General features: G+C 39.0%; 1 protein-coding gene across 1 annotated transcript in view; it reads left to right on the plus strand.

Moving 5' to 3' along the window:
- Nucleotides 1-16,582, plus strand: part of POLA1 (DNA polymerase alpha 1, catalytic subunit) — a 3,104,727-nt gene that overhangs the window by 1,948,778 nt on the left and 1,139,367 nt on the right. Inside the window, exon 32 of the mRNA XM_044072304.1 lies at nucleotides 14,090-14,264. Coding sequence (XP_043928239.1) covers nucleotides 14,090-14,264 — 175 coding nt within the window. The remainder of the gene's footprint in view (nucleotides 1-14,089; nucleotides 14,265-16,582) is intronic.

The following is a 16,582-nucleotide window of genomic DNA, read 5'->3' on the forward strand; positions in this document are numbered from 1 at the left end:
CGTTGTCACCTCATAACAAGACGTTGTCCCGTTCGATTCTCAGCTAGAGCGTCCGACAGCAAGGCACGTTGTAGTCAGGGCCTATGATGCAGCCCGTCTTCAGTAAATGGCACTACACAAAAAACGAACTCTGGTAAATCTGATTGCTGGCAATCACAAATTAGTTTTGGGAGAGTTACAAGCTAAAGTCAAGTTTCGCTAAAACGTACACCAAGCAAGCTCTTAAAAGTGACAGTCTTAGTCCTTACCAGCATCCAGTTTAGCAATCTGCAACAGTGCGAACTAACCAGCACATCCAGAGACAGCGAGAGCAATCCAAAAGAATTATCAAGCACCCTTTACAGAAGGTTGCTATTCACAATTGTGAGGGAGCTAAAAAAAAAAAAAAGACCCAAACGTCGCACAGACAAACCAGTCCAAAAACGATTGTTGCAGCTATTCAGCCCAGCAATGAAAGGAACACAATTAGGCCCACTCATCGACACTCACACACTGCTGAAAAAACCCTATGCAGCATTGACTAAAGCACGTTTAAAATGCACTTTCTTCAATAATGGCCTGAAATACAGCAGATTAATTAACGAACAATTCTGTTCAATAACGGGCCCTCCATATAATCGCATTCAGTTCAAAACTCACTTTGTTCAATAACGGCCAGAAAATGCAGCAGTTTAATTAACAAACAATTCTGTTCAATAACGGACACTTTATGTTTGCAGCCTTTTAATCTCTTTTAGCAGCGCTTCTTCCATAGGGTGACAAAACTATCAGAATGTGCATATATAGTTGGAACCTAACTGGAAGTTCATACTTTACCAACGTTTCAATAAATCCAGATCTAGTTCTCCGTACATTGGCATTTTAAGGATCCGTAAGCCTCATGACACCAAGTGTAAGGCAGCTTCAAAACATATATTGCTACCTCATTCAACACACACTTCACACAAACCATACTATCACTAGCTAAACAACACAACCCCCCTCCCCTCCAACCCACACCTTCAACTACTAATCTCCCCACTTCCTTCTCTTTTTCTCCTGTACCTACCTCCAACATAAAAAAACTCTTAACTAAACTTAAACCCACCAAATTAGCAGCAGACAACCTCCCAAGTGAATACCTACAAATCGCAGCTGATGCTCTGGCCTACCCAGTATCCATCTTGATTAACCGATATCTGTCAGAAAGTTATGTTCCCACACTGTGAAAAGTATCACATATAATTCCCCTCCACAAAGGCGGACCCTCCACAGAACTAACCAATTACCGCCCCATAGCTATTCTCTCTCCACTCTCCAAAATACTAGAGAGATGCATACACTCTCAGGTCTCAGACTACCTCCTTACTAACAACCTCCTTTCCAATACTCAGCATGGTTTACGACCAAACCATAGCACCACCACTGCCTTACTCTCCGTTACTAACACTATCCTTCAGCATAAAAACAATGGCTCTCTCTCCTCTGCTACTTTCCTAGACCTATCTAAAGCATTTGACATGGTCCCACACAAACAACTTATCTCTGTCCTCAATAACCTATCCTTCTCATAATCAGTCACCAACCGGTTTCAGAGTTACCTGTCTGACCACCAACAATCCGTTGTATGGCAGAATGACATATCCCCCCAACTACCTGTCTCCATAGGGGTTCCCCAAGGATCCATCCTTGGACCCCTACTCTTCTCTGTTTTCACAAATAATCTAGCCTCTGCCACCACACATGGCACACTCATACAATACGCAGATGACTCGACCATCATCTGCTCAGCCCAATCCCTACCCAAACTGCAAAAAGTCACACAGGAAGCCTTTTCCTCTGTTGAAACTTGGTTATCCGGTGCCCAATTAATACTCAACCCAAACAAAACTAAACTACTCATCTTCCAACCCACCAAACATACTCAAAACAACTCTCACTTTAACATCACAGCAAAAGACAACACCACTATATACCCAACTGAACACACCAAATTGCTAGGAGTGGAAACAGACAATAAACTAAAATTTGACATTCACATATCCATGACCATAAAAAAGTCCACAAAAAACTAGGAGCGTTATACAGAAATAAGCATCTTCTCACCAAAGCATCAAAGATTTCAATAGCAAATTCCCACCTTATCTCCACCCTAATTTATGCCTCTCCAATATATACCAACCTAAGGCAATGCGATCTAAACAAGCTAGAGACCTGCTACAACAAAATTGCCAAATTCGCCACAGGGGCATCCTACCGTAGTCACCACTGTCTCTCACTTGCTGAACTGGGCTGGCTTGAACTCCCTCACCTCCTTCAATGGTATCAACTCTCCCTCGCCCACAAACTAGTAAACCATCCACTAAATGTCCCATCCCTCCAGAATCTACTCCAACCCTATCGCAGCACCAGACCACTAAGATCCAGCAACAAAAATCACTTGCAGATCACTAAAGCCAATAACTCTGCTGGTGAAGCACTGTTCACTTGCACCATAGCCAAATTATGGAACTCCCTCCCACCCACAATTACCGCCGTACCATCATGCACCCACTTCAAAACTTTACTAAAAGCGCACCTAAAAACATGCTGGCTATACCCTTGCAACCCCCACTCTAATATCACCCACCCCATCCAACCACTACCTTTCTTTCCACTCCACTAACTACCTTGATTATAGCAAGCTCAGATGCTCATAAGCCCTAGTACTTGTACAGCAGGAACTTCTTATTTTAACATTTGTTAATGTCTGTTATGTACTTCACAGATAAATATTCTAGTTGTCTACTGATGTACTATGTTCTTCATCAGTAAATATGTTGTAAGTAATTGCTATGTAAATTGTTAATCGCTATGTAATCCAATGTAACTACTGTCTGTTTATTTTAACTGTGGAGCTTTTCTCCCCGGGCCTCTGCTGAAAATGGACCTACGTCCAGTCGGACACTCCCGGTCAACACATATAAATAAATAAATAAATCGAATCAGTTAACATATGAAGATACTTTGGCGCCTCCCATAGGAAACCACTGCAAATGTTCAGGTGGAGCTGTACAGCAAGGGAAAGAACAGAAAACTGTGGCAACACTGACACAGTCAGTGTTGTGGAGTGATAGGCCAGTGACTTCTCATAAGAAAAAGCAATGTGTGGCACACGGAGATGCTCTGGAACTTTCTATAGAATGCCTATAGGAAAAGAAGAACCAGGAATGTGCCCTTTGTTTAGAAGAAAATGATCTAAGAGAAGAGTTGCTTGATTTAATAGAGAGAGACATATTACGATCAATGAAAGAAATGGACTGCAGAAGGTCAATAAAACCCCAAAAGTTAGAAGTTTGATAAAACAAATTAACACAGTAATTAGGACTGTCCATGGAGATTCATGCGATCTAACAGAAGTAAATAAGATACATTACTGTGCAGCCAAATTAATAACTGATAAAGTCCTACCACAAGAACACGAGGAAAGGACTGGGAGAAATCAAATGCCATCATTTTTGTATCGAATGGAGAAAACTATAAATCAATTAAGACAAGAAGCGTCACTGTTAGAAGAATATAGAATAGGGAACAGATCAACAAAAATACTCAGAAAAATAGACAAGATAAAAGAAATGCACAGTATTATAAGGTATCAGGATTTATCATCCACTATCGCAAATAGTAAACTAAAAAATAGCATGGGCAGGAAAAACTTAGAAGATGTACAGATAAATATAAAGGAAAAGTATAAAATAAGCAATTTATTGTTGACCCAAAAATTCTTATAGAGAATTAGGAAACAATGTAAAAGGAGTTGAAAGACCAGCAAAAAATGAAGAAATAGATATATTTTGGAGAAGTATTTATGAAGATCCTGTGGAACACAACAAAGATGCTAAATGGGTAGAAGTGGTAAAAGAAAGAATAAGAAGTTCAATGTACAGAATATGAAATGGGATGAAGTAGTGATCAGAGATATTGAAATAAGTTAAGAAAAGCCTCTAATTGGAAAACCCTGGGCCCAAATGCAGTACCTAACATCTGGCTAAAAGTATTAAATATGTTTGCATGAAGATTTCGCCATGAGTAAGAACTATTTATATGCACAAAACAGACACCAGCCTGGCTAACAGGAAAAACAATGCTCCTACTTAAGAGTGAACCTGAAACCTACCCTAAAAACTATAGGTGAATAACTTTCCTTCTGACAACGTATAAACTATACACTGGAATTGATGCAGACAGTTTATAGTCATGTAGAAGAAAACTCAATTATGGCAGAAGAACCAAAGAGTAATAAAAGAATGTCATATGGAACAAAGGATCATTTGTTGTTAAATAAAGTCATAGTGTCGAACTGCAAAAAGTATGGCATGGATAGACTACAAAAAAGCATTTGACAATATCCCACATTCATGGATAAGAGTGCTTAAAAATGTATAAGATGCACCCTACACTGATAAACTATGTCACAGCGACCATGAAACAGTGCCAAACCACTTCACAGTTAAGCCATGATAAAGAACAGATTATTATTCCAGGGATAAAAATTCAAAGGGGGATATTCCAAGGTGACTGTCTTAAGCAGCTGCTCTTTTGCATTGCCCCTTAACCCATTAAGCTGTCGGTTTAGCAGATTAGGTCATGGCTATAATTTGGCTCCCAGACAGCAACAGAGTAAAGACATCTTATCTTCTTTTTGAAGATTTAAAACCGTGCAACTCATCAGATGAGGCACTGAAAACACAACTGCAAGTAGTCAAAACTTTTTCAGACAATATGAGAATGTCATTTGGTCTTGATAAATGTGCCAAAGTAACCTTTAAAGTAGAAAAGCTGCAGCACCAAGAAAACATCAGTTTGGGACAAGAATGCAATGTAAAACTGTGGACGGCACAGTGGTGCAGCGGTACTGTCGTCGCCTCACAACAAGAGGTTGTCAGGTTCAATTCTCAGCTGGAGTGCCATATGTGCAGAGTCTGTATGTCCTCCCTGCGTTCGTGTGGGTTTTCTCTCTTGGTGCTCCAGTTTCTTTCCACATTACAAAGACATGCATCTGGAGCATTTCATCCTGGGCCTCCACTGAAAATTGGCTTTGTTTCCCAGTCGGACTTTCCCAGTTAACAAATGTGAAATAAAAATTAAAAAAAATAAATAAATAAAAGAACTTGAGCAAGAGGGAGTGTACTAATATTTGGGACTTGAAGGATCTACGTACTAATGGCAGAAGGACTGTTTACTGAAAGGCATAATAATGTGGCAAGACTGTTGCACTAGGGATTGTGCAAACATTATAATACCAGTAGTAGCTGAAAAACACTGGAAGCATGAGGCGCAATGCATCATAGAAAATGATGAAGTCTCCTGCACATGGGATCGCCCATTGCCAGCAGTTCAAAATATAGATTTGAGAAAAACAGATATAGTGGTCCATGAAAAGACATAAGTAGCACTGATCATTGAAATTGCTACACCCAATGACTACAGTGTTTTGCGTACAGACAGACACAAAGTTATAAAATATCAGGATTTGTAAACAGAAACAAAAGCAGTGTGGAAGAAAGATACCTAAACAGTTCCAGTAGTAGTAGGAGCATCGGGCCTTCTAAAAAAGAAGCTACAGTCATATTTAGATATTTAGTGATGCATGTAACTCCATACAAATTGCAGGAGGAGTCATTACTGGGCCCATTGCGGCTGCTAAGAAGAGCACTTCTGGCTAACATCAAAGATTGAAACAATACTAATTTCATGAACATTAATCAAGCTTTGACTTAGGAATGGGGTCCATTCCCGTCATGGTATTAGAAACCCAAAAGACATGGCGAAATTAAAAAAGCAAAATACCATTTTATCTATTATTTGTTAGTTGTATAAATATGGGAAGATTCCTCAAGAATGGAGACGTGCACTTGCTAAACCTGTGGGAGTAGCACAAACCCAGAGTCATACAGACCCTAAAGTCAACTTTCATGTTGTGGAAAATAATGGAAAAGGTGATATTGGATAAGTCATTGTCAGAATTGGAAAGGTTTGGACTTGAAGCCAGATAGCAACATACATATGTTGAAAATAGATCCATTATTACCTGTAACATGATGTTCTGTAACAACATAATAGCTATGAATGAAATATTGTGCTGTGATGTAATTTATATAGATTTAACTTCTGCATTTAACAGGGTCATGCACAAAGCGCTGATCAGTAAATTAGAACTAGGTATTGATGTACTTTTGATAAGATGGATAGCTGCATGGCTTACAAATAAGACATAGCAAGTATCATATAGCAGTTGGACAGGTGAAATTCTTGGTTACAGTCAGGGTGTCCGAGAAGGTTCTGTCCTCTGCTCGTACTTGTTTAGATTATATCTTTCAGATCTGTCTTTTTAATCTGAAGTATTCTACAGTCTATGCATATTACTTGAAATTGGATAAACTGACTGCATGTCTGCAGAAGAACTTGAATAAATTGACCATTTGGAAACTGGAGAATAATATGCTGTTACATATATAAAAAACTAAGCGTATAACATTTAGGAGACATAATTTGAAAGGTGAATATAAACCTGTAGAGTCGTTTAAGTACATGGGTATATGGGTAGATCCAGCTTTGAGTTTTTCTAATCATAGCAACCAATTGGGTAATGACAGTTATAGAATTATAGGTTGCATTAAAAGATTTATAGTGTAGGAAATCAGAAACGATGAAGTCACTGTTAGTTACAGTAGACCCAAACTTGAGTATGGAATAACAATATGGAAACCTTATGAGAAAACAAGCATGAGTAAACTGTAAAGAGTACAGTGGAAATATACCAAGGACATCCATGGATGTGAAAATTATAGTTATGAAAGACTAAAAATCTGAACTTCTGCATTGTCTCATATAGATATTTAAGAGGAGACCTTATTCAGATATATAGGGCACTTAGAGACTGCTACATCTGGGAATGTTTGGGGTTATGTGGAAGATTCTATAGGAATGAAAAGTGTACTAATTGGCTCTCTGAGAGAGCAGCTGATAAACAGGATAGACCATCAAATTACATTAAAACAAACACTAGTTTAGATGTTTTTAAGAACAGCCTGGACACTTATTATGGGAACAACTGTTCTGGTATATTAACAGGCTAGAAGGCCATTAATGCTCCTCCTTGAAATCTTTTGTATGTATGTATGTCTCTTAAGCTTGAGTCTCTGTAGGACATTTTCTTATCTGCTTGTCTGACTCGAGTCACAGCCAGCTGCTTGCAAAGAAACCAAATTGGTTTTACAAGGTTCCAGATTCTCAATTTTCTATACAGAAGTCCTTTTTCAGACCTAGCTGTGATGTTTCTTGAGTCTTATAAAGCAACTGAACTCTTATGCTCTACTAATGACAAGGATAATAGAGCCATGGATAGGTATGGAAAGAGTGCGCACTTATGCTTTACTTTCTTTTCAAACCCATATGGCCAGGTGCCACTTGTCCATTTTTGACGATGTGAGCAGACTAATTTCAGGTTTTTCTGACTCTCTCAAAAAAATCCTCCCTTTTGACTTTCCTTAACTCTGCTACTCTGGTAGCAAGACATTCAATAAAGTGTGGTTATAATGCTGCTAATGTGTATTCTAAGGCCTTGACAACTGAATGTGCATTAAGAAGATTTTCTTGGTTACATTTGCAGTCATTGCATGATGAAGTCAAAGCTAAATTGCTTGTTACTTCCATGGACAAGGACAGTCTTTTTGGTTTGGCAACTGATGAGATTTTCAGTCTCAGCCAACTGACTCCTTGTCAGCTTGCCATATTCCTCTGCAGCCATCCTTGCCTGCTCTCCCTGACTGATTAAGCTAACAAAAAAAATAAAACTGTTGTGATATCAAACTCTGAATGTTTGCTGTGTGGCTGATTGAGAGTACAATCACCTTCTTTAGTGACCAGTATTTGGAGGCTACAGTCATTCAGTGTCCACACCACTGATTCCCAATATGTGGATATCCCACCAGTAAATGTGACGCCCAACCACTGGACCCAGTAATCAAGGAGCCTTAATCCTCACCCCCTAGTACCAGTTGGGGATGTACACTGGGAAGATAAGTACACATACAGTATTAGCAGATGTCGCTCTCTACATCAAGTGCAATTTCCCTTAAGAGCACACAGAGACCACAGTCAGTCCTGGGCTGGTTTCTCCCTCTTTCTCCGGATCCCCAGTAAGACTTCGCACTGGCACAGCTATAGAGTTGAGATCTCAGCTGAGTGGCCAGGCCAAGACCTCCAGCACCCTCTCTATCCAACCAGTGTTTCATGTCCCTGCCCAAGTAGCTGACATACACACACTCTTTGAGGTTTGGTTTACACACACACACACACACACACACACACACACACACACACGTGAGAAAGGCTGGCACAGGTTTACTAACTATGCCCCCTTTTTGTCTAGACTATAAGGTAGTTTCCCCTGCCACCAGTCACTCCTTATCTGCTGCTTTAAGGCCCTTAAAGGTTGTCCAGTCTTACTCTGTAATGTTGCTAGTAATACACATGGTAGTTTGACCAAGAGCAAGGCTATTAGGATTGGCCTACACAGTGTCACCAAATAAATATGAAAGCACTCTCAGAACTTAAATATCTCTAGACAGATAAGCCACAATGAAAGGTCTAAATATATTTAATAATGAATAATAAAAGAACAAGAGAATAGTATATATTCACAATTATATCAGAGTTCAAACTCATAGGAAATATTTAAAACAATATTGCAGGAAAGTCTCAAATGTAGAAAAACATCTAAATTAAGCTTTGCTATATTCCTGACTATATCTAGGAGAATTACTGTACCCTAGTTAACTTACTTTACAGAGCAAGGCAAATGTGCAGTGAATGGATCTGGTCAGGTCGAAGACAGAATGCTCTCTCTCTGTCTCTCTGAGAGTTCTTAAATTAATATCCCAAATATTATTGCTGGGATAGCTTGCAGAATTACCTCATTTTTTGTCATCTGACACCATCCCAGGTGGAACCCCCCACTGCTGGATGCTAGAAGTATTTAGCATTTACTTGTGAAAATACCTAGATCCTCAGATCTTTGTAAAATGATGGAAGTCATAAAGCAATAAAGACTTCCAAGACAATACAGAAAGCTCCCTAGTTTCAGACATTGTCTCTTGCTGCACTGAAACTGAAAGATAACATCTTTTTATGGCCTGACCATAAAGTAATTTAATTTCAACTGTTTATCTGAAGATAACCTTGTGTATTCCAGTTTCCAGTGTTAAAATATATACATGTAAACATTTCAATAAAGCAGGTACATTTCTGTTCTATTCCAGAAGGGCAGTAGGGCATGCTATGGTTATATTTTAAGTACTTTGCAAAAACCTTTTCAACACACACTTCTGTATCAGAAGTTTGCTATACACCTGACATACAGTTCTAATACATTTGTAACACAAATATCTTATATGAAATATGTTGATATTCACAAATTACATATAATTATTTACAAAATTGCAGATAGCTGGGCTGGCAGTACTTCTTTTGTGACACCGTACTTTAACTTTTTCTCAGTTGCTGCCACTTTAGAAACTGATAACTTCAGACAAATGGGTACTAAACACACTTCAGAAGGGCTACAGATTAATTTGGAGCTTTACTCCTCCCCCTTATGGAATTTCTCCATTTTCCCCAAACTAAAATCAACTGATTTCCCCAATCCTGCAAGATTTGTACCAGTATGTAACTATATAATTAATTCCTTACCTTAAGAAAGGACAGGGATTTTATTCAGGACTCTTCCCTGCCCCAAGTAAAGAGGGCTCATGGAGACCCATTTTGGGCTGGTTAGTCCTGAATACCTTTTTAAGAATTCCACAATTAAGAATCTCTATCCATTCTCTTCTAACCATGATCCTTCTACAAGCCTTACTAGTTGTTCTGGATCTAAATGATGTCTATTTTCACATACTTTTTATCTGGATCACAGAAAATTCTTAATATTTTGTGCTTTGAAATTTAATTTTCAACTTTGACCTTTGGCCTTTCTACAGCCTCTCAGTGGCATTCACAGAATGACTAACACTCTGTGTTCTGCAGGTTCCAGGATATCCTCGTATACTCTTTTTTGAACGATCATCTCATTCTGATATCCTCGAAACAAAAACATGTGCAGCATCTTCAGTTTACTGTGTATTGATTTCTTCACCTAGGCTTCACCCTAAACCTGAAGAAACCTGTCCTAAGACCTTCAATAGGATCTAGTTTTGCTAGGATGCCACTTAAAACTGCTTGCATGATAACATGCAAGGGAAGATGCAGTTTCTGTTTTTCTTCCAATATCATCTTCCTTTAATAATGACCTCAGCAGAAAAGATATTGGGAGCACTGAGGTGCATGGCTCCAACCATACTAGTACCTTTTGACAGACTTAACATGAGGAAGATTCAGTGTTATGTCAAGTCAATTGGGCACAGCGCTGCCACCCTCTGAACGTCCCAACTGCTCCCCAGCCCTTCGTGAAGAAAGATTCTCTTTGATGGGTCAACCACATAACTCATCCCAGAGTTCCCTTTGTAGTTCTGTCTTCCCATCTGGAATTCTCTACATACTTTTCAGATCTGGCCTGGGAATATGTTAAATGAACGCAAAAGTCGGAGTTGTATTGTCAAGACAAGACTAGGAGCAAACACAGGAAATGAAAGCCCTGATAATGGCTCTTTAATCTGTTCATCTCCTGTGGTGTCCAGAGACTCTCTGAGCCATCACTGTCGATTATCAACAAACAAGGAGAAATGACATACTGTCATTTATGCAGAGAGCATGAGAGATTGCTGTCCATCACAGCCTCTTTTCCTGCAAGCAGTTTACATTCCATTTGAGAATAACTCACCGACCCTCATAAATGGATGTTAAACAGAGAGGCCTTCCTTCAGATTATCCATCAGTGGGGAACTCCCCAGACAGCCCTCTTTGCTTCCACTCTGAACAGAGAGCTCAGATTGTTCTGCTCTAGTGTGTTATGCCCAGAGGCATGGAGAATGAATGCCCTAGAAATCCCTTGGAAATGGAAATGCCTTTATTCATTTCCTCCCTTTCCCCTAATTCTGAAAGTCCATCTGAAAATCAAAAAGGCAATCAAACGATTATGTTGGTTGACGGCCCTTTGGCCCATGCAACACTGGTTCTCCTTTCTTTCATTTAGCTAAGAGCATTCTCCCTTCTTTCATCTAGCCAAAAGCAATCATCACAGGCTGCCCACAAGATGGGGTTGCATAACAATAGAGCTCTCTCATTCATCCAAACTTGCAAACTTTGAACTTGACTGTTGGGATGATAGGCTTTCGATACCATTTAGGCACCTTTAACATGTTACAGGTATTACATGAGATTAGAAAACATGCCAAACGAAAATCTTACATTTCCAATGGAAGAGGTTTTCAATCTGTTGCTTAATGAAACGGCAGGACCTTTATCAAGTCAGTATCTGTATTATCCTTATTTGTGTCAGCTGGTTAAATCTGGACCGGCACATTCTTCTGTAAACCTCATCTGTCAGCCATGTCTTCCTGTTTGTTTACAGATCCACATTTTGCTTCATGTTATGAGGTGAAGCAGTTCTTTAAAGGCATCCTTCACACGCATCAGGCCTGCAGGAAATTGTGTTCCTCATGTCTGACACGTAAAATATTTATTAGGAAAGTTAACCCCCCGAACCTACATTTTCTCCTCCTCTAAAATTTTGCAAATGGAATGCTGGCTTTCACTCTTAAGAGCATGAGTTGCAAACTCTTATGGCCTCTCCCCCTTTCCTGATTTTTCACAAAGACAGAGTTTCTGTTAGGACCAATCCTTTTATGCCAAAAGTCGTATATGAAATGTCCTTGAACCAGTCCATTTGTTTACCATATTTTTTACCAAACCCTTAGAACAAGGGTGAAAGAATCTTACATTTGTTAGATGTTCACAAACAGCTTAGATTCTGTTTGGGCAAAAGTAAATCTTTTAGGAAGTCTGATCAGCTGTTTGTTTCTTTTGAGGGCAAGAAGATGAGCTTCTTTCCCAAAATAGACTCTTTCCAGATAGATGTTTGTTTCTGTCACTCTCTTGTCATTCTTTTCTTGATAAATCCATTTAAGGCGGTGTCGAATCCCATTCTGTTAGACCTGTTGCTTCCTCTTGTGCCTTTTCAGTGGTCTAGACTCAAGAACTATTCTAGAAGCAGTCGGTTGTTGTTCCATTCACAACTTTACAAAACACTGAAAGATTGATGCGTTTTCTAAAGCCAGAATTGGTTTTGTGAGGTCTATTCTTTAAGGTGATCTGGACTCCATTTCTGTGGTACAGCCCTCTTCCAAGTTAGCAAAAAAGCTTTGGGAGTCTACCCAGCAGTGAGCAATACTGTAACAGTGATCAAACGAAGGCTGTACAGTTGTGTAAGAACTTAGCAGTAAATGTCAGAATTAGATCTCTGTTGCAGTATATGCATTCTCTCTCCTTTCCTTTTTTCTTCCTTAACTGAGAACGGTCTACCCTTACACCTCCCTTCCTTGCTGACTTGAGCCTAGTTCCTTAGCCTCAGTCTTGTCTGACTGGGGCAAGAAGACTTTGAGGAATTTCAAGCCTGTTATGTCCCACGAGTCTAATGTTTCCAGTAAGGACCCTCCGCAGATAACCTACTGGTGGCAGAACAGGTTGCAGCTGGAAAAATCAGCTGCTAGGCAGAACAGTAAAAAGCCATTCTACTAGGGGATGGCTGCCTTTATTGATAATTTCAGTAGTATTTTTGCAATGGGCATATGCATCATAGCCACCAAAAAATTTGTGCATAGCTTTACTAACTACTGTAAATTGGACCTGCAGTCCCAAATTAGGGCATGTTTTCGAAGGTCTGTACAGCAAACTATTTTGGTCTAAGACTCACCATGCATTTTAAGCTCCTTCATATTTTTTGAGGGTTTTGAAACACTGCATTGGATTCTACTCAAGTTTAAACCACTGCATAGGATTGCTGGATGTAAGATTTAAGATGCGTAAATATTCTTATATCACTTGATCTTCAAGAGGGCCCTTTGTAGTGGATGTCTTATTACCACTCCAAGCCCATTGTGTAGGAAGATCTATAGCTGCTTTGTTGCGGTAGAGTGACCTCTTGTAAGTTTTAAAGTTGATTATAATCTTACCAGTGTGCTTTTGCAAATATTACCTCTTTTCAAATGGGGGTTTGCAGTTAGCAGTCCTAGGGAGCATAAACACTATAACCGAGCAGAAGGATGGTTTCATGGATTGAAGGAGATGGGAACAGTCAAGAGTCTGAGTCTCAAAAAAAATCTGTTACGTGAACACAAGATGATGTCCAAATGTTTCACACACTGAAAAGGGGCCTTTTCAAAGATCACATGATATAATTAATAGCTTTCGCATCTCACTGTCTATTTGCCATTGGTATATGGTTCAGGTCATATCTGAGTGCATGTTTGCTAGCATATATATATATATATATATATATATATATATATATATATATATATATATATATATATATATATATATAAAATATGGGTCTACTTTGTTTCATCGAATCTCATTTCACCCCGACCACTTCGCTGAAAACTTATTTCAATGAATCTCATTTCACTGAACTGCAATTAGTATATCTGGCACTGTGTAGAGTACTGTAAGTAAAAAGGTATGTGCCCTTTCCCCACTGTAGTGCGATCCTGGAGTTAGTATATTTAGTTGGGGTGTGTGTGGAGGGGCACAACCCCCCTCTTTGGGGGCTGTGGGGGGCGTTAAAGTACGTATTGTCTTCTGGAGAGAGTTATTATGCATGTCTGTTGTTTAAAATGTGTTTTTTTGAAGTTTTTGGTAAAATACAATGTAAAACAATGTAGGTAGAAGGCTACGCCCCCCACACTCTCCCTAACTGTGTGTATATATATATATATATATATATATATATATATATATATATATATATATATAAAATGTGTGCATCTGTATGGATATAGATACAGATGTGTAGAGGGTGTGTAATATATGTATACATACACATAAGTATGTAATATGTATGTATGTATGCATGCATATCTGTTCATATTTAAGTAATTGTTTTGTTACACTCCAGTTCTTATTTTGCTTTCAGGATGGCTCAAATTTAGTTGCCAGTCAGAGAGCCTATGCCCTTGAGCAGCTACAGAAGCAAGAAAACCTCACAATTGATGCACAATACTACCTTTCTCAGCAGATCCATCCAGTAGTTACTCGAATCTGTGAGCCTATTGATGGAATAAATTCTGCACTTATTGCTTCATGGTTAGGTAAGTATGTTGATTGATAGCTAAATTGTGTATATATTCAGCCTTGAGACACATGATGAAAGTTAAATAAATATTGAAGTGGCATCCCAGCTGATCATTTCTTTGTGCTTATAAAGCCCATAAATCTGTGACATTCTGAAATACATTTAAAAGCTGTGGAATTATCTGTTGCATCACTACAAACAGATGTATGAGCTTCCATATTTAAAAAGCCACTTCCATTTTGCCCTGCACTGCAGCTGGGGATAAATATTGTTTTCTCTCCTCACTACAGTAGATGCCAATGATTTGAGTTTATTTAAAGGAAGAGATGCCATACCGTCACATTCTTTTGCTATAAGAAACATTTAGTTTTTTTTCGTGAAAACTGGCAAAATAAGCATGCCAAGCATAAGGCAAATTCTATATAAGAACTTTCATCTGCAGTGCATTTTCTGAAGACTCGAGCTGCAAATGTGGACCATACAGCTTGGTCAATAAAGGAACAAGGGAATAACATGGCTAGGCTTATAAAGGCCCTATAGCCAGTAACCTAGTAACCTCTTATGAACAGGAAGTTTCTTTGCATGAGCACAGTGTGGTGGTTAGGAAGAAAACCCTGCTCAGTAGAGCCCCATAATAAGCCTTCCTGACACAGAAATCAGAAGTTTTGGTGTAGATGGCCTGCCAGTTAGGCAAATCCTTTTTCATCAAACACATGAGAAAAGAAACTTGAGGAAGACAGTATAAACAAAAGCGCATAGACTTGATCACTGAACTACCAAGAGAGACTAGAAGCACTTTCTCTTTACTCAGTGTTTTAGACTTTTGAGAGGAGATCTGTCTTACTTAGTCTGCCAACAGAGACTGTTGTGGAGATTCACAATGTCCAGGCCCAATACCTCAATTAATACTTGGACCAGTGACCCAAGTTTTCATCAACAGATAAATAAAACATGGTGGTTTATGCAATTCCTGAATACAAACAATCTTCTCTCCTCCACCCAATATGGATTCCGCCCTCACCATAGTACAACTTCTGCTCTTCTCTCCTTTACCAGTCTGGTTAATCGTCATAGAAACAACAGCAGCTATGTATCTGCTACCTTTTTTAGACCTCTCTAAAGCATTTGACATGGTCTCACACCCTAAACTATTGGATGATCTTCATTCTCTATCCTTTACTTCCCCTACTATCTCCTGGTTCAAAAGCTACTTATCAGATAGACAACAATCTGTACAATGGCACAATGAAATATCCCCTCCTCTCCCGAACTCTATAGGAGTACCATAAGGCTCAATATTAGGCCCACTACTCTTCTCTATCTTTGCAATCTATACACCTCCTCTAAGCAAGCCTCACTTACTCAGTACGCAGATGATTCCACACTCATCTGTGCAGCCCCATCTGTCAACACCCTACAACAACTTGCCCAAAGAATCATTCTCTGCTATTGAAACTTGGATCACTGACATCCAACTTATTCTTAACCCCGGTAAAACCAAACTTCTCCTGTTCACTCCTAAAAAACAATCTACCCCCTCTGCTTTCACTATTTCATCTAGGAATGGCACCATCATCTCTCCTTCCACCCACACAAAACTTCTAGGAGTTGAAATAGACAACCTGTCATTCGATCTACACATAGCACAAACCATTCAGAAAGTTCACAAAAAAATGGGAACCCTTTACGGGCACAAAAACTCTCACAGAAAAATCAAGACTTACCCTAGCTCAAACTCACCTCTTATCAACACTTAATCCTAACCCATACTAGAAAAGCACATCTGGACAAGTTAGTCATGCTATAACAAAATTTGCCAACACTTCCCCCTTTAGAACTCATCACTGCCAAGTACTAAAAGGACTTCAATGGCTTGAATTTACTAACTTACAAACAATTCACCTGCACCTTTATCATCAGAAACGACCTAGAAAAAAACTCCATCCCTTAAACAGCTATTAACCTCCCACTCTTCCATTCGCCCTCTCTGCTCATCTAATAAACTTCTCAGTGTTAATACTGCTTACAACACTGCAGGTAAAGCCCTATATTCCCACATCATAGCCAAGAAATGGAATAATCTCCCCACTAATATAACCTCTACTACAACAAACACAAACTTCAAAAGATTACTCAAATCTCATTTTAGGACAACTTGGAGTTGCCCATATATCACTTGACAATCTCTATACCTTCTCTTTTCCTTCTTCAAACAACTTCAGTCTAGAATTCACACTATTCTACTGGCATAGAAATACATACTCTTAGAATAAGTCTCGTTGGTTTTTGTACTTTTTAGTGTACGCTTACTAGTGATGTAAACTGTCTGCTAAC

The sequence above is a fragment of the Protopterus annectens genome, chromosome 5.part0 (assembly GCF_019279795.1).
Source record: "Protopterus annectens isolate FY-2018-M chromosome 5.part0, PAN1.0, whole genome shotgun sequence".
Classification (NCBI taxonomy): domain Eukaryota; kingdom Metazoa; phylum Chordata; order Ceratodontiformes; family Protopteridae; genus Protopterus; species Protopterus annectens.